General features: G+C 41.5%; 1 protein-coding gene across 3 annotated transcripts; it reads right to left on the bottom strand.

The window, feature by feature from the left end:
• Positions 1-1,530: 1,530 nt before the first annotated feature.
• On the bottom strand, positions 1,531-16,461 carry enoph1 (enolase-phosphatase 1). 3 transcript variants are annotated; one of them, XM_043695102.1, is made up of 6 exons: positions 15,958-16,459; positions 11,975-12,076; positions 9,836-10,038; positions 8,791-8,923; positions 5,668-5,791; positions 1,531-1,924 (listed from the first exon to the last, which is right to left on the bottom strand). In XM_043695102.1, the coding sequence occupies exons 1-6, from the start codon at positions 16,135-16,137 to the stop codon at positions 1,779-1,781; spliced, it is 888 nt and encodes a 295-aa protein (XP_043551037.1). In that variant the 5' UTR covers positions 16,138-16,459; the 3' UTR covers positions 1,531-1,778. The 3 variants fall into 3 exon arrangements, with proteins under 3 accessions (XP_043551037.1, XP_043551043.1, XP_043551051.1); XM_043695108.1 differs by lacking the exon at positions 1,531-1,924 and adding an exon at positions 1,936-2,120 and having other exon boundaries at positions 15,958-16,461; XM_043695116.1 differs by lacking the exon at positions 1,531-1,924 and adding an exon at positions 4,109-4,373.
• Positions 16,462-20,759: the final 4,298 nt, after the last annotated feature.

Here is a 20,759-nt window from a genome sequence, read left to right as displayed (position 1 = left end):
GAAAATTCTACTCTTAAAACACAAGAAAATATGCACAGAACATCTTACATCATGCAAAATCTAGAAGTTTCCATGTTATTTATATATTTCATTACTTAAATTTACCTCTTAATTGTTCAAAGCCAAATTGTACAAAATACTCTTCACAATATGATTTACTATTGGCAACACACACTCGTGGAACACTTTTGTAACTTTCTTTGGGAGTGCACAAGGTGGAGCTCCTTATGGCAGGCAAGAACTTGTACTTAGCAGCTTTTACATCCTCTGGCTCTCCCAAAGCACATCATTGCCAATAAAATATTTTTGAAATGTAATCATTGTTCCAGCTGAAGGCACACAGCAGCTAGTTTGCACACAACAAGGTACTACAGACAGTAATGCAAAAAACATGATGTGCTTTAGTGATTGATAGTGGTTGATGGACCACTTTTTTTAGATTAGATTAGATTCCCTACAGTGTGGAAACAATTAGTCCACACCGACCCTCCAAAGAGTAACCCACCCAGACCCATTCCCCATATTTACTCCTGACTAATTTACCCCTAACTCTATGGGAAATTTAGCATGACCAATTCACCTAACCTGCAAATCTTTGGACTGTGGGAGGAAACTGGAGCACCCGGAGGAAACCCACATAGACAGAGGGAGAATGTGCAAACTCCACACAGACAGTCGCCCGAGGCTGGTATCGAACCCCGGTCCCTGGCGCTGTGAGGCAGCAATGCTAACCACTGAGCCACCGTGCCGCTCCCTATTCTCTTGGAAACTGGCAAACCTTCGCTCCTTAGATATCGTGACATAGAATATTCCTGTGAGAGGGCAGATTTAGTGTTTTTACTTCAAAAATTAGCACGGTGAACACGGAGTCACTCTCACATTCCAGAGCTAAAGTTAGATTCTGTATATAGTCTTAGAAGTGATGAACCCACAACCTTCTGATTCTGAAGTGAAAGCACTGAGCCAGACTGAAATTAATGTACAAAGTACAATTTGTCCTGATTTGTACTACACAAGTTTTTTATTATTCAGTACAACAGAGAAGGTTCATAACATGAGCTTCCCAAAGCAGAGCAGAGAGTAGCAAAAAAAATGAAAAGCTTAGCTAAGCATTAAAGATTTAGTAAAATTATTTAAATATAAATTGTTAAAGACAGAGTTTAAACAAACATTTATATTTATTTTTCTGATATTGTTAGCATTGCTTAATATATTTTTACCAGAGGTATCATTCAGTTAAGTATCTTAAATTGATTCCATTAAAATCACAGACATTGTAGCTTCACCTCTTTACAGTTCAAAATGCTTTTTTCCAGCCACAACAATGACTAAAAGTTCAAAATCAAACTGTACAATTAGGGATTTTTTACATTTCAAATAGAAACGCAAATTTCACGCTTCCCTCAAATACCCTATCCTTGTAATTGCATGTTTGACTGAAGGAAGATTATCTAGTTCCTTGTCACATGAACACATCCTCTTTGTGGGGATAGCAGCCTGGACTGACTTCCCACCTGAATTTTCCTGTGAGGGTCATTAACTCTTCATGTGTCAATACCTTTCCACAGCAGCAATCCTGAGATCATAAACTTAAAACCCAAGGAAAAGTAAATCACAAGCCACTGTCTCACTCTTTCTAGGAATTTTTTTTGTGGAAAACAAACTCATTGTAAATGCTTTTCTTGTGACTAGAATAAACTAAATGAAAATCCTTGCTGAGAAATAGCTCCAGTCAATCCTACTGCAGAAAAACAGTTTTAATTGGACTTTGAAGCTGCTCAGTTTGCTCTGAGGTCAGATAATAAGAGTTCACCAAAGGAGGTGATAATAGAATGAGACATTTCTTCTTCTTCTGTCAGCTTTGTGTTTCCAGGCCTCACCACAAGAATCACTCGAGCTCCTGCTTCCTCTGCAGCCCTTGCCTCTGATAGATGTTTAAAAAAGCAAAATTTACAGGGCTGATAAAATAATAACTAAAACAGTAAACATTTGTAAAAGTGACAACAAATCTCTTGTGAATAAATGCACACAATTGCAATGAGCTGCAGGGCACAAGATTCAAGTTGAAGTTATGAAAAAAAACGCAAAGTGCTGGAGAAACGCAGCAAATCTGGCAGCATCTGTAGAGAGAAACAGTTACATTTCAAGTCTTGTATGACTTCACAAGTGTTTTATTTCAGATCTCAGTAGTAATGACCTGAGAATTATCTCAAAGTTACACATATTAGTTCATCAGCAATTCATTTGCAAATATAAAAAAAAGCTTGATAAAGTAAATATTCTTTAATCTTTAACACATTAAATCAATCATAGTCCAACAAACTCTTCTTGATACCTTTTTGACTTGACAGTATGACAAGTCGAAAGTTATAATCGTGAAGAATTACGAAGTTCACCACTATTAACTAAACAGTACTGTATTTAAACATAAGTGAATGGTGTTTAATACTTGGAACAATGTGATCTATTGTTGGAAAGTAGAAGAAATATTTACATATCACATCAAACATCCTCGCTACATCATGTATAATGAACGACAATTCAGAAGTACAGTAAACTGTTCAAGAGGCAAATGTGGCAGCCAATTTGCAAACAAAAATTGTATAAACAGGATGAATGAATGGTGAATCTGTTTTTTTGGTGGTAACAGTTGAAGGAGAAATGCTGGCCAAGACACAGGGAATTCCCTGCACTTCTTCAAAAAAAAAAGAGCCAGCTCTAAAGTCAGTATCACAATCTATCAGGAGAAAGTGAGGGCTGCAGATGCTGGAGATCAGAGCTGAAAATGTGTTGCTGGAAAAGTGCAGCAGGTCAGGCAGCATCCAAGGAACAGGAGAATCGACGTTTCGGGCATAAGCCCTTTCCTCATTCCTGAAGAAGGGCTTATGCCCGAAATGTCGCTTCTCCTGTTCCTTGGATGCTGCCTGACCTGCTGTGCTTTTCCAGCAATACATTTTCATCACAATCTATCAGTACAAAATAGTACATACTCTTGATTAGTTTCAAGCCTGCCACTTTAAGCACTGTTACCATTCAAGATTTGCCAATATGGGCAAGGTCATTACACTCTACTCAGTCAAATGCATCCTTTACAAAAAAAAAACAATTATGAGCTATAGGGAGAGGCTGAATATTTTGTAGCTGTTTTCCATGGAGCGGAAGCAGCTGAAGGATAACCTTTTAGAGGTTTATAAAATCATGAGGGGCATGGATAGAGTAAATAAACAAGTTCTTTTCCCTGGGGTGGGGGAATCCAGAACTAGAGGGCATAAGTTTAAAGTGAGAGGGGAAAGATTTAAAAAGGGATGTTTAGGAAAGCTTTTTCCTAAACAGAGGGTGGTACATGTATGAAATGAGCTGCCAGAGGAGGTGGTAGAGGCGTGTACAATTGCAACATTTAAAGGCATCTGAATAGGTACATGAACAGGAAGGGCTTTAGATGGATATGGGCCAAGTGCTGGCAAATGGGACTAGAGTAAGTTAGGATATCTGGTCAGTATGGACTGAAGGGTCTGTTTCCGTGCCGTACATCTCTGAGGCCTGTGACCAGTGGTGTGTCACAAAGGTTAGTGCTGGATCCACTGCTTTTCGTCAATTATATAAATGATTTAGATGTGAACATAGGAAGTATAGTTAGCAAGTTTGCAGATGACACCAAAATTGGAGGTGTAGTGGGCAGCAAAGAAGGTTACCCAGATTTCAACAGGATCTTAATCAGATGGGCCAATGGGCTGAGGAGTGGCAGGTGGAGTTTAATTTAGATAAATGTGAGGTGCTGCATTTTGGGAAAGCAAATCAGGGCAAGACTTATACACTTAATGGTAAGGTCCTAGGGAATGTTGCTGAACAGTAACCCCTTGGAATGCAGATTCATAGCTCCTTGAAAGTAGAGTCACAGGTAGATAGGATAGTGAAGAAGGCATTCGGTATGCTTTCCTTTATTGGTCAGAGTATTGAGTATAGGAGTTGGGAGGTCATGTTGCGGCTGTATAGGTTGTTGGTTCGGCCACTTTTAGAATATTGCATGCAATTCAGGTCTCCCTCCTATCGGAAGAATGCTGTGAAAGTTGAAAGTTGAAAAGATTTACAGGGATGTTGCCAGGTTTGGAGGATTTGAGATATAGGGAGAGGTTGAATAGGCTGGGGCTGTTTTCCCTGGAGCATCGGAGGCTGAAGGATGACACCATGACTTTATAAATTCAGCCCAATGGCCTGGATTTTTCTGATCACCAGTTGTTATTTCAGTGTTGAATGGAGTTGTGCATGGAGACCTTGAAAAATCCCCATCATAGCAGACTCCGAAGGAATTGCCCAAGACCCTGAAAATTCGACTGGGCAATTCCTCTACCCCAGAACTCACCGTAAGTGTCCATCTAAATTGGAGAATTCAAAAGGTTCCAATGAATTTAATTAAATAGGTATTCTGTTAGACAATTGAATACATCGTCTAACTTCCAAGTAACTATTAAGCAGACCCCATTACTAATCTCACACCCCAATGACAACTCTCCCAGAACACTTATAGCACTGAACTCTGTCCCCTCTCCAGACTCAACACTCCCACCCTGCTTAGCATCCGACATTTCCTCCTCCACCCATCCCGCTCCAGAAGCAATTTCCCTTCCCCACCCTCCTCAGGCATTCAGCACCACCGAAACCCTCCTCTGGACCCACAGCCACATTCTTCCCCACTACTGGCCTCTATTTCTATTGGGTCTCAGACCCTGCCCCCAGCTCTGGATCCAATCTCACTCTCCACCCCCATTCCCTTGGAATGACCACCAGCGTGAACTCTGCCAGAAATCATTTAACCTCCCCCCAACACTCTTGCTCTTCTGGACTCAATATCTCACACCAGCATCTACCTACCTTTAAGACAGAATCACATACCCGGCCTACTTGCATCCTATCAGACTGGTATGCTCCCTATTTGGCATCATAACTTACTAACCTAGCACACTACCTATCCTCTTAGCTCACCATCACCTCTTGCACACCACACCATACCAAATTGGCACCCTACTTACTGAAGACCCTATCTATCTGGCACTAGCCCCTGATGGCACAATTACCTCATATTTAATTTATGTATGGACTGTTCATCTGCAGCTCTGTCATTCAAGACTTTTCAGTCTCAGCAGATGGCAGCAGACTGCTGTGAAAGAGCATGGTTTGCCTTTTGCTGATAGTACTGTGCCATCTGAGAGAACTGTAAGATGGAAGTAAGGGTCACGAAGGAGCCCTGATCGGAATCTCCTGTCAGAAATGTAGAGCTCTATCATTACATAAAAATAAAAGCAGAACTACAATCTGCATGAGATTGTCACTTACCAGAAAGATAGACCCACCGTGTCTGCTTCGTATTAGATTGAGCATTTTTCACTCCAACCTTCTCCCCATAATCTGCACATTTTCTTCTTCAAAACAGAATCTCAGAATATTGAGACGAGCTTTATCTTCAAGATTCATTCAATGAATTCAAATTCAAACAGCCCATTATTTTGGCCATTGAACTCATCCTGTGGGCATTAGCTGGGGTCTCTGATGTCCAGTGACATTATTATCTCACAGCTCTTATCCTGTGTTTTTTTTAATTCCCCACAGGTATGTCACAGAACATTCAAATAAGTTGTAAAAAAAGCAATAAATATTTGAATAAATATGTACCTTTTGTTACATCTGTTAGGAAAAGTATGTTGTCTGTGGAACAACCAATGTTTTTAGCGATTTCTCTGTAGCTTTCTGCTTTTACTTTGGATCCAATCTTTGTGTCAAAATGACCATCAAAAAGCTGAGAGGATGAAACAAGTGCCATACATGCATCACATTTACCTTCAGATATACACTTAGTTAAAACTTCAAATTCACAACAGCTTGTGACAATTCTAAACTATATACTGTCCAACTGTATTGTTTTACATTTAACTGCTAAACCTACTTGTACTGTCTGTCATTATTTGAAGAAATGTTGATCATTTACTTCATCCTCTTGAGAGAGAGCACTGGCTCCTGCTGGGTCCCTGTTCTGTAGACACTGACCTTGTCCTTCCCTGACGTACAGATAACTTCCAGCACAAGCTGAAGTTTAATGTTCAGGGTCAAGAACTGTGGACCAGGATCCCAGGACCTACAACCATTCCTCCAGCTGAGTTCAGCTGATTGATCGCTGATTGAAAATTCAATCCAGTGACTATTTATGTTTGATAGGAATGAAAAGGAAGACTGTATTTTTAAAAAGGGCTGCATTTGGTGCCATTGCAGTTGCAGGGGACACACCCACTGCCGCGTGCAGTCGTAATACCTGTTATGTCACTGGTAGCAGCACCATGCGTATCAAAGAATAATAACAAAAAGTAAGATTTATTTTTAAAGGATTTTACATCAATTCAATTGAAAACTCCAGGACCAGAGTACTGCACAGGGCCAGTGCTCTGAGTGGGCAAGGGAGTACCAAACAAAGTGGCAATCAACACAGTATTTATGGATGCATTCACTGCTCTCATTTTAACACAAAGAAAGGGGTCCTGGGATCAGGCTTTCATTTTTGGCCATAGTCTCAAAACCTTAAAAAGGTAGAAGTTAGGCTTCTCATTGTTATTTTCATTTTGGGTTGTTCGCTATCATTTGCATCATTTTACCCCAGGCATTTCTTCCACTGGCTTGACATTCTATTTTTATCTTCTTGCTATATGATTCTTGATTGCTGTCAGATCTGATCGGGCCCTCATATATCTTGTATGAGGAAGAAATGCTTTGTGATTGTTTGTTCTCTATATATAAATACTGTACAGAATTGAACTGCTCTAGTGACTACTATTGTATATAAAGACATTTTTATGATCAAGTATATTTTTGAAATAGAAAAATACAAAGGAATAAGGACTTCTGTTTTGGACAGGGGGGGGGGTGGTTGGAGGGATGGAGTGTCAGAACATGCTACTCACAAATGGAGCATTTCAAATGCAACCATCTAAAATATTATAGCCACTGTACTCAATATTAAGCAACCTGCTTTAGAGACCTTAATATGTCCTGTATCAAAAACATCGTCTCCACAAATGCCATGCCGTGCAATATAAGGAAATGAATGAGTCTTCCAGAAACTATGGTTTCCACAGTCTGATGTTCTTACACCAATAAATCTTTCCAAATAACCCAAGGAATATCTACCACATTGGGGAAAACTGCACTCATGGAGATCAAGTAAGCACTGTTTCCAAGGTGAGCAACAACACCAAAAAGGAGGTAATACCTGCTCAGGATTTTCACACATGTAAGCGAGTGTCAGACTTATTTGCATGACCTGTGTTCCTCGGAAGTAAGAAACTGGTAACCCTCATTTCTTTGCAAAACATTCTTTACAATCTGTTCAGGGAACGTAGGCGTTGCTGGGAAGGCCAACATTTATTGTCAGTCACATTGCTGTGGGTTCATTTCTCATTTAGGCCAGAGCAGCCAAGGAGGGTGATTTTCTTCCCTAAAGGACATTAGTGAACCAGAACGGTTTTTACAACAATCAATAGTGCTTATGGGTCACCATTAGTATAGGTTTTAAATTGCAAATTTTTATTGAATTTAAATTTCACTGTCTGCCATGATGGGATTTGAATCTATGTTCTCAAGACCTGAGTGTGTGGAATGCTAGTCCACTACACTACTGCCTCCCTGTGGGGAAACATTGCATGTCAGTATGTTTTGTTTCTTGCATAGGATGTTGGTATTGCGGGCATTTGCTGCCCATTTCTAATTGCTCTGGAACTGATTGGCCATTTCAGAGGGCAGTTAAGACTTAATCATATTACTGTGATCTGGAGGCACAGGCAGGTCAGACTCCACAAGGATAGCAGATTTTCTTACCAAAAAGATATGTATGAACCTGTTGGATTTGTTTTACAACCGTTAACAATGGTCACAATTAGAGACTTTCTTTTAAATTCAGGTTATTTTTAATTTCAAATTTCACCATTTACCATGGTGGGATTTGAACCCATATCACTAGAAGATTAGCCTGGGCCTTGAGATTACCAGGTCAGTGACAGTATGACTAAACCACTGCATCCCCCACAGATATTTGTTTTTTGGTGTGGTATCAGCTTCATAAAGATCTAAAAATTAATCTTCAGCAGCTATAGGGAAATACTGGATGGAAGGCTCTTAGTAAAACAAGTCTACCTGCTTTATCTGTAGTTACTGAATTCACTGAGAAACACTCTAACAGTTTATGGGCACCTTCACCGAGATATCCCACCGTCTGTTTGCTGCTCCTCAGCTTTTAGCTCCACCTTGAAGACTGTGCTGAGCAAAAATATGACAATTGCATAAAAGAGGTTTCCAATGGTATCTCCCAGCAGATGTGGCTTAATAAAATTAGAAGAAAGTTTGGAAAGTGGTAGAACACTTTGCCCTTTTCCTGATGGCAGCAACTCAGTTCCTTATTTCTAGTCATTGACTTCATTCAACCTCCTTTGTTTTACCATCTCTAACTCTACAGCATTTTAGCAGTTTTCTGCATCACCACTAGGTTTTAAGGTTCTGGTATGTGCTGTTTGGCGTAAGCTTTCAGGGCAAACTTTTCTCAGCACACTCCAGCAATTGTAGCTGGGATCTTTCTACTCATTATGCCTTCAGTACTGCATTGACCAGCTGACCTAGAAAATGCCTTAGAACGCCTCAATCTTTGCCGATTTTAGTTTCCAGTCTGAACAATGCCAGCACATTTTCACACTTGTGAACCTGTTGAGAAAACCACACTATCGATAAGAGCAGGCACAACAAACAATTGTTTCCTACCTCCAGCAGGTCTCCCTCAATGGAGTATCCAAACAGAAGCTTCTGAGCCTCCACACTGCCTGAAGAATAGATGTATACCTTCTTGCCTTCTTTCCTCCATTCTTTAATTGCTGGAGTAACATCTTTATACACTCTGACTCACATTCAATAATAATAAAGAAAAATGTTAAAACATAATAGTAATTCACATCTATTCAAAAAATTAGCCATTGCTCCATTCTGAATTGTTTCTATTCAATTTTCATTTTCTCAAAGGCATTGGCCCTCCAAGTGTCTGATTTCATATGTATGATACCAGAAGGTTGCCTGTATCCCAGTGGCCATTTCAGTATCAGCAAGCCCAGATAGCAAGGACTGAAAGGTAATCACAGCTAACCACGATCCAATATCATCCCCTAGCTCTAGAACATCTAACCAGTGGAAATAGCTGATCTTTATCTACCCTGTCTTTTCCTGTTACTATCACAAGGACTTCAATTAGCTCACCCCTTAACCTTCTAAGTTCTAGAGAGAAAACAGACCTAATTTGTATAATCTCTCTTCATTATTTAACCCCTGAAGTCCAGGTATCATTGTTGTTCACCTACATCGTACTCCCTTTAAGGCCAATGTATTCTTCCTAAGGTGTGGTGCCCAGATTTGCTCTCAGTACTCCAAGTGGGATCTAACCAGGGTTTTGTATATTTGCGGCATAACTCTGCATCCCTGTACTCTAGTTCATCAGCTATAAAGACGAGCATTCCTTTAGCTTTCTTGGTTATTTCCTGCACCTGTTTGTGACATTTTAAAGATCTACATACCTGAACACCCAAGTCTCTTTGGACATCTATGTATTTATCTTCATACCATCTAGAAAGAACCCTGATCCGCTCTTTTTTGATCCCCAATGGATAATTTCATACTTGCTTACACTGAACTCCATCTGTCACAGCTTTGGCTTTTTGGCTCGCACGGAGCCAAAAAGTGGTAAGACTGCACCCTCTGATTCCATTTGTGGGATCAAATGCATCTTGCTCCATAATGTACACATTTTAAAATCACTTACTCTCCTTTCACTTCTCCACGTAGAAAGGCTTCCCTCCACATGTGGCCCTGCAGCTGTTTCAAAGCTGTGGTCTTCCTGTCCTGGGACATCTGCCACAAGATGTTGTTTGTCACCATTTCAAGAGCTTGTTCCTTGTCAGCATTCTCACCGGAACACCATTCTGGAATTAGCACTGCTCCTTCTAATTCCTCGTCATTTTTAGCCTAGGACACGTAAAAGGAGTATCAGAGAAATTAAACAAGGTATCCGAAAGAGAAAATAAACTTCGGGGTACAAAATAGTTCAGAGATTGTAGGGAACATGGGTCTGGGCAGGGTGTTAATATAAGACAGTCAAAGATAGTTTTGAAGTACATATACATAAATGTACAATGCATGATAAATTAAATTGAAGGCATGAATAAACATTAAGGACTTATGAACTGGCAATTAAAGAGAGCAGGCTCGAAGAATGGAAGGATTCAAATGTTGGTGTTCTTCGGTACCAGGAAGTCAGTAAAGAAAGGGAAGGACAAAAGAAAAAAGAGGTGGAATTGGGAGCATTGACTAAAGAGACGGTAACAGCATTGGGGAGGGAAGATTCAGTTGAATGGTCAGAGACAGAATCTTCGAGGAGAAAGTGAGGGCTGCAGATGCTGGAGATCAGAGCTGAAAATGTGTTGCTGGACAAGCGCAGCAGGTCAGGCAGCATCCAGGGAACAGGAGAATCGACGTTTCGGGCATAAGCCCTTCTTCAGGAACAACAAAACAGAGGACAGGAAAGAGATAGACAATTTAGTGGGATGACGCAAAGGCATCAATGTCTCCCTCAACACCCCACTCTGGCCTATCACCCTCACCTTGACCTCCCTCCACCTATCACAATTCCAATGCCCCTCCCCCAAGTCCCTCCTCCCTACCTTTTATCTTAGCCTGCTGTACACACTTTCCTCATTCCTGAAGAAGGGCTTATGCCCGAAACGTCGATTCTCCTGTTCCTTGGATGCTGCCTGACCTGCTGCGCTTTTCCAGCAACACATTTTCAGCAGAGACAGAATCTACCTGGTTAGAACTGAGGAACACTGGAGTGGCGACTTCTTTACTTCAAATATGCTACTGCCTAAAAAATATTACAAAGGTGATAGAGAGGCATATTTGCAGTTAACTCAGAAACAGGAGTAGGCCATTCAGCCCTTCAAAGCTGCTCTGCCATTCAATGAGATCATGGCCGTTCTGATAGTACCTTCGAAACCATTTTCCCCTCACACTCCTGACCATCTTTCACAGCCTGGTCACTTCCCTCACTCCACTCACAGGTTCACTCACTCTCAGGGACGGCGAACAGGAAGATAGCACAAGAGACAAGCCCGATGGAGAAGGCAGACAAGTGCATGGAGTGGGACAGTTGTCAAATTGTGACCCCAGGTTTTTAATTCATTTAAAATGCTTGCAGAACGCTCATTTTATTGCTGTTATTGTTTGATACAGACACTTTGCTACTGCATTACTGGTAGTGACATCACAGAAATGCAACTGCCTGGGGCATGAGTGCACACCCTGTAGTTGTGGAGGCAGAAAACGCAACCTTTTATAACGCTTATATCAGTATTTCTTAGTATTTAGGTTAAAGGGACTGTCAAACTAAGTGCAATTTCATGTTATATTTTAAATGTAGGTTTACTTAGTGTAATAGCCTGGTGTCCCTAAAATGAATTACAAAAATGGCTGACTCAGTGGAGAGCCCTCAGGGCCTCACTGTCTCAAATGGGAGCACCAAGGGTCAGGGAATCAAAGGGAGCAGCAAAGGCAGTGAAGAGAGAAGCAGTAACAATGGAAAGCATCAGGATCAGTTCCAACATCTATTTCCAGTCTGAGGTGGTCACACCGTGATGATGTAAACTGCCCTGGCGTCTTCCTGTGTAGGCAGGAGGTGCACTGATTTTCAAATTCTGTCATGGAAGCCATTATCCAAGTCCTGCAGCGTCAGTACTGCTGGGCTGTGACTAAGGTGAGTGCAGCTACGCTGGCAGCAAAGACAGCCTTCCATCCCTCCACCAGCTTCTCAACACATTTCCTCTTTGTTGCATTCAGTTCAATGAAACATTTCTTTTCCCTCAAGGTGACTTATCTTGAGAGTAATACTCTGACCAGTCAAATGTACCTGTTTTCTCAAAAGGTCTACGTCTTCCTGACATTCCTTCTCATCCCAGTGTGTATGAAGGTAGCTCTTCACATTTTCTTTGATGTAAGGAAACAAAACATCCTAATTTAAAAATACATACACACACATTAGTTTATACACCACAAACAATGCCAACTCACAGAGAAATAAAAATCGCTGAGAATTAATATTAGTTCACAAAGTGCTTTACCTACAAATCACCATGCATGGTGGCTCAGTGGTTAGCACTACTATTTTACAGCGTCAGAGACCTGGGTTTGATTCCAGCACTGGATGACTGTGTGAAGTTTGCACATTTTCCTGTGTCTGCACAGGTTTCCTCCCACAGTGCAAAGGTATGCAAATTAGGTGGATTGGCCATGGAAAATGTAGGGTTACAGAGACGGGGTGGGATGATCTTCCAAGGGTCGGTGTGGACTGAATGGGCTGCTTCCACATTGTAGGGATTCTATAACACCAGAGCATCCAGAGGATGACTAAGAAGCATGTTACCATATTCTGAAGATCTGAAAAGTGCTTCCAAAACTTCTAAAAGAAAACCCTCATGCCTTACCCAAACTTTCTGCTCAATCTGTACATTTCTACCCCAAATGAAGCACTTCAAGACATTTTCTGTGAAGAAAATATGGGTGGCACAGTGGTTAGCACTGCTGCCTCACAGCGCCAGAGACCCAGGTTCAGTTCCCGCCTCAGGCGACTCTCTGTGTGGAATTTGCATATTCTCCCCGTGTCTGTGTGGGTTTCCTCCCACAATCCAAAAATGTGCAGTTTAGGTGAATTGGCCATGCTAAATTGCCTGTAGTGTTAGGTGAAGGGGTAAATGTAGGGGAATGGGTCTGGGTGGGTTACGCTTCGGCGGGTCGGTGTGGACTTGTTGGGCCGAAGGGCCTGTTTCCACGCTGTAAGTAATCTAATCTAATCTAAAAAACAATACTTAACAAAAAGCTGATGTTCACCAAACTGAGAATATTCATTAAAAGAATCACACCTCAGAAACATCCCAAAGCACTTTGTGTATTAGATTTATGCTGAAGTCCAGTGATGAATCCAGAAGGTTCTGAACAAGCTTGCCTTTTAAAGATGAGGTATAAATACATATGTTTGCACCCAATGAAGTAACCTGTACTGTAACAGATTTCCACAGATTTGTAACTTGTTATAAAGTAGGTGAGTCCATCTTCCAGTCCTTATGTAAATATAATTATTCTTATTTAATAAATATTTCAAACTATTGGCAGAATTGCTGGAAAACACACAACCGTGACATCTGAATATCTTGACAGGTTTTGCAGATAAGCAACTAACTAGGAATGCAAAGGGAATACTGGACTTTATTACAAGGGAGATGAAGTGCAAACATAGGGAGTCTTGCTATATCAGTATCGGGCAATGGTGAGACCACACACCAATGTGTTTTGGTTTCCTTATTTAAAGAGAGATATACTTGCATTACAGGCTATTCAAAAAAGGTTCACTTGGTTGGTTCTTGGGATGAATGGGATTTCCCCTAAGGACAGATTGAGTGGGTTGAGTATGTTAGACCTCAAGTAATTGGAGTTTAAAAGAATGAGAGACTGGGAGAATGTGACAGGGTAGTAATAAAAGCTGGAAGCACTGGAAAAGCTTAACAAGTCCAGCAGTATCTGTGAAGAGAAATGGAACTAATGCTTAAAGTCAAATAGGACTCTTTGGGTCGAGGGAGGGAAACCTATAACTAGGTGCAACGTTTTGAAGTGGTTTACAATTTAAGACAGATGAGAAAAAAATTCTACTCACAGAAGGTTGCTGCCTTTGGAATTCTTTACTCTGGAGAGCAATGGACATTGAGTTGTTGAATACATTCAAGGTTGAGCTGGGCAGATGTTTGAACTTCTAACAGTTAAGGCTTACCAGGGAAGTGGAACAATGGAAGATGTTTAAGAAAATAGAGTTGGGATGCATTCTAGAACTTTTGAGTAAGCAGCTCCAGAGAAGGTGATGCACAGATAGTAAACTTGCAAGGATCCATAGTTTCTGGAAAAGTCCAAAAGGATTGGAAACCTGCCAAAGTAACATCTTATTCAAAAATGAGGAGATAAGAAAAAGCTAACTGTAGACCATTAGCTTAACACCTGTCAGTAGGAAATGTTAGAGTCTATTATAAAGGATGATGTGGAGGTGCCGGTGTAGGACTGGGGTCCTACACCGGCATACAACACTAGAGAGGCTTAATAGGCTGGAGCTGTTTTCCGTGGAGCGTCGGAGGCTGAGGGGTGACCTTATAGAGGTTTATAAAATCATGAGGGGGATGGATCGCATAAATAGACAAAGTCTTTTCCTTGGGTGGGGGAGTCCGGAACTAGAGGGCATAGGTTTAGGGTGAGAGGGGAAAGATTTAAAAGGGAACCAAGGGGCAATTTTTTCACGCAGAGGGTGGTGCATGTATGGAATGAGCCACCAGAGGAAGTGATGGAGTTTGGTACAATTACAACATTTAAAAGACACCTAGATGGGTATATGAATAGAAAAGGTTTAAGAAGGTTATGAGCTAAGTGCTGGCAAATAGGACTAGATTAGGTTGTGATATCTGGTTGTCATGGACAGGTTGGACTGAAGGGTCTGTTTCCGTGCTGTACATCTCTATGACCAGATTATAGTCCAACTGGTTTATTTGGAAGTACAAGCTGTTCCTTCGTCAGGTAGCTAGAATGCCACCAGGAGGATGCCACCCACAGACATGCCACTCACTCTCCTGTCCGCAAGAACCATTACTTCTATCATACCCTGGTCCACTCCTCCTTCACTCCCAACCCCCTGCCATGGCACCTTTCCTGCAACCCTGTAAGATGGAACACCTGCCTGTTTACTTCCTCCCTCCTCAGTATCCAAAGGCCCAAACACACCTTGCAAGTGAAGCTTTACCTGCACTTCACTCAATCTAGTCTACTGCATTCCCTGTTCACAATATGGTCACCTCTACATTGCAGAAAAAAAGTGAAGATTGGGTGACCACTTTGCAGAACACCTACATTCTGTCTGCAAAAAAGACCCTGAGCTTCAAGTTGCCTGGCACTTCAATACACCATGTTCCCTGGCCAAGATCTCGGTCTCAGGTTTGCTGCAGTGCTCCAATACGGCTCAACATAAGCTGGAAGAACAACACATCATTTTTCACTTGGGAACTGTACAGCGTTCTGGACTCAAAATTGAGTTGAACAACGTTAGGGCTTGAGGCACCTTCTCCCATGTCCTTACCCCAACCCCCACACACCAGGCCTTGTTACCACATGGTCTATTACATACCACTAATAGTTATTCATTCTCCCAGGCTGACTGTTATCCACTCCTTTGTCCAACTATTCTTCTCTGTTTGGGATCTATCTCCACCTATTCTTTACTCCTTTCACCCTCCCCCATCTTTGCAAAAAAAATACCATCAGCTCCGAGGAAAGGTCACTTAACCCGAAACATTAACTCTGATTTCTCTCCACAGAATCTGCCAGACCTGCTGAGTTTTTCCAGCAATTTCTGTTTCCGTTTTGGACTAAAGGAGGTGCTTATTTAAGATAGAGATGAGGAGGAATGTGGAGCAATCAGATCTCATTGCACGCTGGGTGTCCCCCTCCTTGTTCTTATAAGAGACAAAAAGACATGAACGCTCTCTGTAGGTTCAAAGGATCCAAATGGGACACTGAGTTTCACTATGTACACTGCACTACGTGGCCATTCTGTGACTATTTTGACCCATACATTTAGTTTGAGAGATATTTTGGCGATAAGTGCCCTGGCGCAGGCAATTGGGAGACGCCAGTATTCAACCTGTAGCATTGACTACATGCAGTTCCTGTTCACGGAACCGGGCGAGCTCCGGCACGTTTTATCACGTTCACCTCACTGCAGCAGGGAAAGAGCACCCGCGACTTTTATCTCTTTAAAACGGAGGCCTCGTGTTACGAAATTCCTGCTCGTTTACTTCCCTTTACCTTTACAAAGGAGATCGGAGTGGTGGTCCCCTCGATGTCCAGCAGAATTGCACTGACAGCGGGGGGAGCTACAGTTTGCATCATTGCTGTGAATCTGCTGTTCTCTCTGCAACCCACAGCCCCACCGTTAGGCCGCAACTCTGCCCATCTTAAAGGCTCAGTGGAACTGTTAGCCGGCATAAAAGGGAATTTTTAACCTATCCAGTTCCTCACTGTTTTCCGTATTGCATTAAACTTCTAACTTGTAGCTTATTCGAGGCGGAACGCTTTGAGGAGTGAGAAGGTGGGTCAACTCGCCACAGAATACTAACTATTGACCGAAAGTTCCAGTATTTATTTTTGCAAATTATCTCTCATCACAAAAAAATTCAAGACCAGCATTATAGAAAATACAATAAAAGTATCATTTCTCATTTGAGCATGGCACTCTTAGGTGCAATATTGGAACATTTACTAAGTTTAAAACAAACTCTTTACTTTCCAACGAAGCTACCAAAGGTTGGACAAGTTTTTAAAACCCTTTAAGTGAGCTTCCTCCTTTGCACCTTGGCAGTGGCTACCCAATTTCAATGCATCCCTCAGCACGCAGTGAGTTATTGGTCCTCCAGGCTCAGTTGTTACATGTCTCACAGCATTTGGGGTTTGTATCCCATGGAACAACGTGGACAGCAGAAAGTCCAGCAGCATGGAGCTGCTCAGGTCAAACCTCAACAAAAGCTACTGTAACTCTCTCTAGACCTTGCTTGCAATTCACAATCTGGAAGGCAATGTGCAGCATTCTCTTCACCACTGCAGCTATCTAGAGGGCAGTGGTGCAGAAATTTCAGATGTACATGCAGGGTTTGACAGGTAGTGCCCTTCTCGTCATCAGTCCAGCTATGTCTTGGTGCTTGTCGGAAAGTTCTGTCAAGTAACTTTGACAGTCTACCCGGGGAACCAACCTCTCCTTTGACCATACAGTCAAGGATGTTACGTGGTGACCACTGCGTGATGGACTGATTTTATATATATTATTGGGGAACGACGTCTTACATTTTTATTTTATTTTGTACAAAGTTAATCTAGTTTGTATTTGTAGCTGGTATCAAATTGAAAGCTATTGTTTGAAATTGTAGAATGACCAGGTGGTCTTAGCAGAGTTTTTTCAGTGGTTCCCATGGAACAGCAGCTTAATTAAGAACCAGCTAAAACTGAAACTTCGTGAAGTGATTCTGATAGGTGTTTTATGTTATGAGCATATATAAGTAGGTAACTCAGTGCAACTTAGCTTGTGAATGCAACATACATAGAGTGCTGGAGTTGAGAACTTCAGGGAGTTCAGCAGAGGAAAGTAAAGAGGAGTTTGGTTGCTTCTGGTACTTGCATTACCATATGATGCGGCAAAATTGCAATGCTTTGAGAAATATCAAACTTGATAGGACAGCAGATTTCCTTCTGTAAAAAACTAACAATTTTTTATGACAATTTAATAGTTTCATTGCTGCCATTATATTCAAAGCTTTGTATCCTATTATTTAACTAATTGAATTCCATTCACAAACTTGAACTTATTTTATCGGATTATGTCCAGCAACATAACCATTACACTACCATACCTGATGTCTAATTTAGATAAAGATTAAGGATGAATCCAAGCTACTACATTGTATCAGTTTGACCTTTCCTCATTATTGCACTTAATTAAGGCCAGCAAAGACTCTTAATAAACTATTTGCTATTGGTCTCTTGATACAGGGAGGTGAGGGGTCAAAAATTGTTGTCTTTGCAGAGCCCTCAAAACTTAGCCAGTAGTAACCAGATGTTAGAGTTTGTAATACAGGCATTATTCAGTCCAAACAAAGGAGATGCTCTCGTAATAAAGGACCCAAAATCAATCAAGATCAGCTCTAGATGTTGACAGAGGCATTTCCTGCAAATAAACCAGAAATATGTCTTGCAACTACATTTAAAAACAATTTAGTTGAAATGCTAATGAACTGGTTCTATTGCTGTTTCTCAAATGGTTGTGAATGATAAGCAATTTGTTAGTCAGCTTCAGTTGCAGAACACCCATTATGCTAGGAAGTCTCAATTTATTTTGGCTGGGGATAGAGGAATATTCCAGAAAGGGGTTGACAACAGTCTATTCCTGACCACAGCATAAAAATCATCACTTCCGATAAAGAGTCATCTGGACTCAAAATGTGAGCTTGCTCTCTCTCTCCATGGATGCTGTGATCTCCAGCATTTGTTTTCAGTACAGATTCCAGCATCTACAGTAATTTTGACTGGGACAACACATCTATCCTGGGACAGGCTAAGCCAAGCCATGCCAGAGAATTCCTAGAGGCCTGGCACTCCAACCACAACGCCATAAACAAACGTAGACGTAGATACCACCTATCAACCCCTCAGAAAACGAACAGGAAATGACATCACCACAAACCCCAGGAACCCCATCCAGGACAAACATAAATAGAAGGCAGGAGACAACAGGAAATGAAACATCTGGATATCAAACCTACACCCTAAACCTCAACCTGAGCTACAAACCTTCACAAACCTTGCAGCTAAGAAAGTCAGTATGTCTCTTATAGATGTTTTTAATTAGTCTATTCATATATACAGCTATGTATAGACCCTCAGTATGCAAGCACCAATACATCACCATGTATTGAGATTTTACCTGTCCCAGTGTTGTGAAGGATGTGTCTGGCTTCATTACCATGAAATGCTCCAAGTAGTAGGACTGTTCTGTATCACCTCTATCCCAAGGTAAAATTTCCAAAGGAAAACACCTTTGAGCACAAGTCCATCAGGTCAATGGTCAGCACATAATGTCCTTGAGACCATGGGAGGAAAAAGAGAGGGTGGATCCTTTGGGTGGTTCCTGAGTAGACTATGAAAGTCATTTGGCAGAATGCCTCAGGGCCAGAACTTTCTAATAAGCAGCAAGACATAGCTTAGCTAGTGGTGAGAAGTGCACGACCCATTAGATCCTTTATGTACTCCTGGAATCTCTCTGCCACCACACACTACCCTCGAAATGGCTGTGGGGGGAAAGACTGTCACATGTCTCCTTCTGGAATGAGCCTTTGCAAAGGCTAGAGCGCGATGCAGTGGTTTATGTCAAGGTTATGTCTTGTAGAATATGACAGTAAATGAGCAATAAATGTAAAATTAGGCACCAGGTTTTTCCACAAATACTGTATATCAAAAGCGAATAGAATACCTAAACAGTGGTCTCTTTAAGGGACAATGGTGAAAGGTTGGTATGTGAAGTCCAGTCACAGATCAGCCATGACCTCACTGAATGGCAGAACAGCCTACTCCAGTTTCTATATTCCTGGATAGAGTTCACTGACTGGGGGTACAATATTAGCCAGGATAGAAAATTGGCTTCCAGGCTATTCCTTCATCCCTCCAAACATAAGATATAGGGGTAGAATTAGGCCATTTGGTCCATCAAGTCTGCTCTGCCATTCGATCATGGCTGATATGTTTCTCAACCACATTCTCCTACTTTCTCCCAATAACCTTTGATCTCCTTACTAATCATAAACCTATCTATCTATCTCGGTCTTAAATATTCTCCCTCCTATATAACTTGGACTCAAAGCTTCTGTGGCAACAAGTTCACAGACTCACCACCCTCTGGCTGAAGAAATTTCTCCTCATCTCAGTTCTAAAGGGTCATCTCCATGCTCTGCCCTCAGGTCCTAGTTCCTTAGCGGAACATCTTCTCCACGTCCACTCTATCTCGGCTTCAGTATTCTGTAAGTTTCAGTGAGATACTGTCTTATCCTTCTAAACTCCATCAAGTGCAGACCCAGAGTCCTCAACTGCTCCTCATATGACATGCCCTTCATCCCCTGGATCATTCTTGTAGACCTTCTCTAGACTTCTGTAAAAGCCATCACTTCCTTTCATAGACATGGAACCCAAAACTGTTCACAATATTCAAATTAAGCCTGACCAGAACTTTATAGAGCCTCAGGAGTGCATCCCTACTCTTTTATTCTAGCCCTCGAAATAATGCAATTCACTAATATGTGCTTTGTCAGATGAATGTAATGTCTTGAAAAACATGAATTCCAGTCTCCCAAACAGCAACATCTCCCCTCTCCAAATCACTCCTATAATGTTTCCTAACAATATCTCCCTTCCCCACATCTCGGTCTCATCCTTCTCCAGATCCCTTCTCATCTTGACCTTCTCATCCAGTCTTTAACCTAACCTTCTCCAGTCCCTCTCCTCTACCCTACCCCTTTATTCTTTCTCCCTGGGAATTAGCTTTATTGTTACATGTACTCACATTAATATAGTGAAAAGTTTATAAGTTGCCACTAAGGCACCATCTTAGGTACCAAGGTACAGATTCTTAAATATAAATTCTAAGGGAAATAAAACAAAAAGTCCAGCAATAAATTAGAAAAACAGAGAAATAAGAGTTCAGAATAACAATATCCCAGTTTTGTCACTTTAAGGTTCCCTAACAAGTTCCCTCCAGATCACCACTCTCCTGTCTTGATCCTCCGGTCATTCCCTTCTCCACTCTTCCAACCTCTGTCTCCCCTCCTCTTACAAGCCCACCCTTTTGACTTCCTTTGCTCTCTCTTCCCACGCACACCCACTCCCATAGCCCTTTCTTCTCACCATGCTCTCAGCTCCCCTCAATCCACATTTTGTCTCTAGGGTGTAGGTTTGCTCACTGAGCTGTAGGTTTGATATCCAGACATTTCATTACCTGGCTAGGTAACATCATCAGTGGCGACCCCCAAATGAAGATTAGATTAGATTAGATTACAGTGTGGAAACAGGCC

Source organism: Chiloscyllium plagiosum, chromosome 1 (genome assembly GCF_004010195.1).
Source record: "Chiloscyllium plagiosum isolate BGI_BamShark_2017 chromosome 1, ASM401019v2, whole genome shotgun sequence".
NCBI classification, from domain to species: Eukaryota; Metazoa; Chordata; class Chondrichthyes; order Orectolobiformes; family Hemiscylliidae; genus Chiloscyllium; species Chiloscyllium plagiosum.
This window is presented reverse-complemented; position numbering and strand designations above follow the sequence as displayed.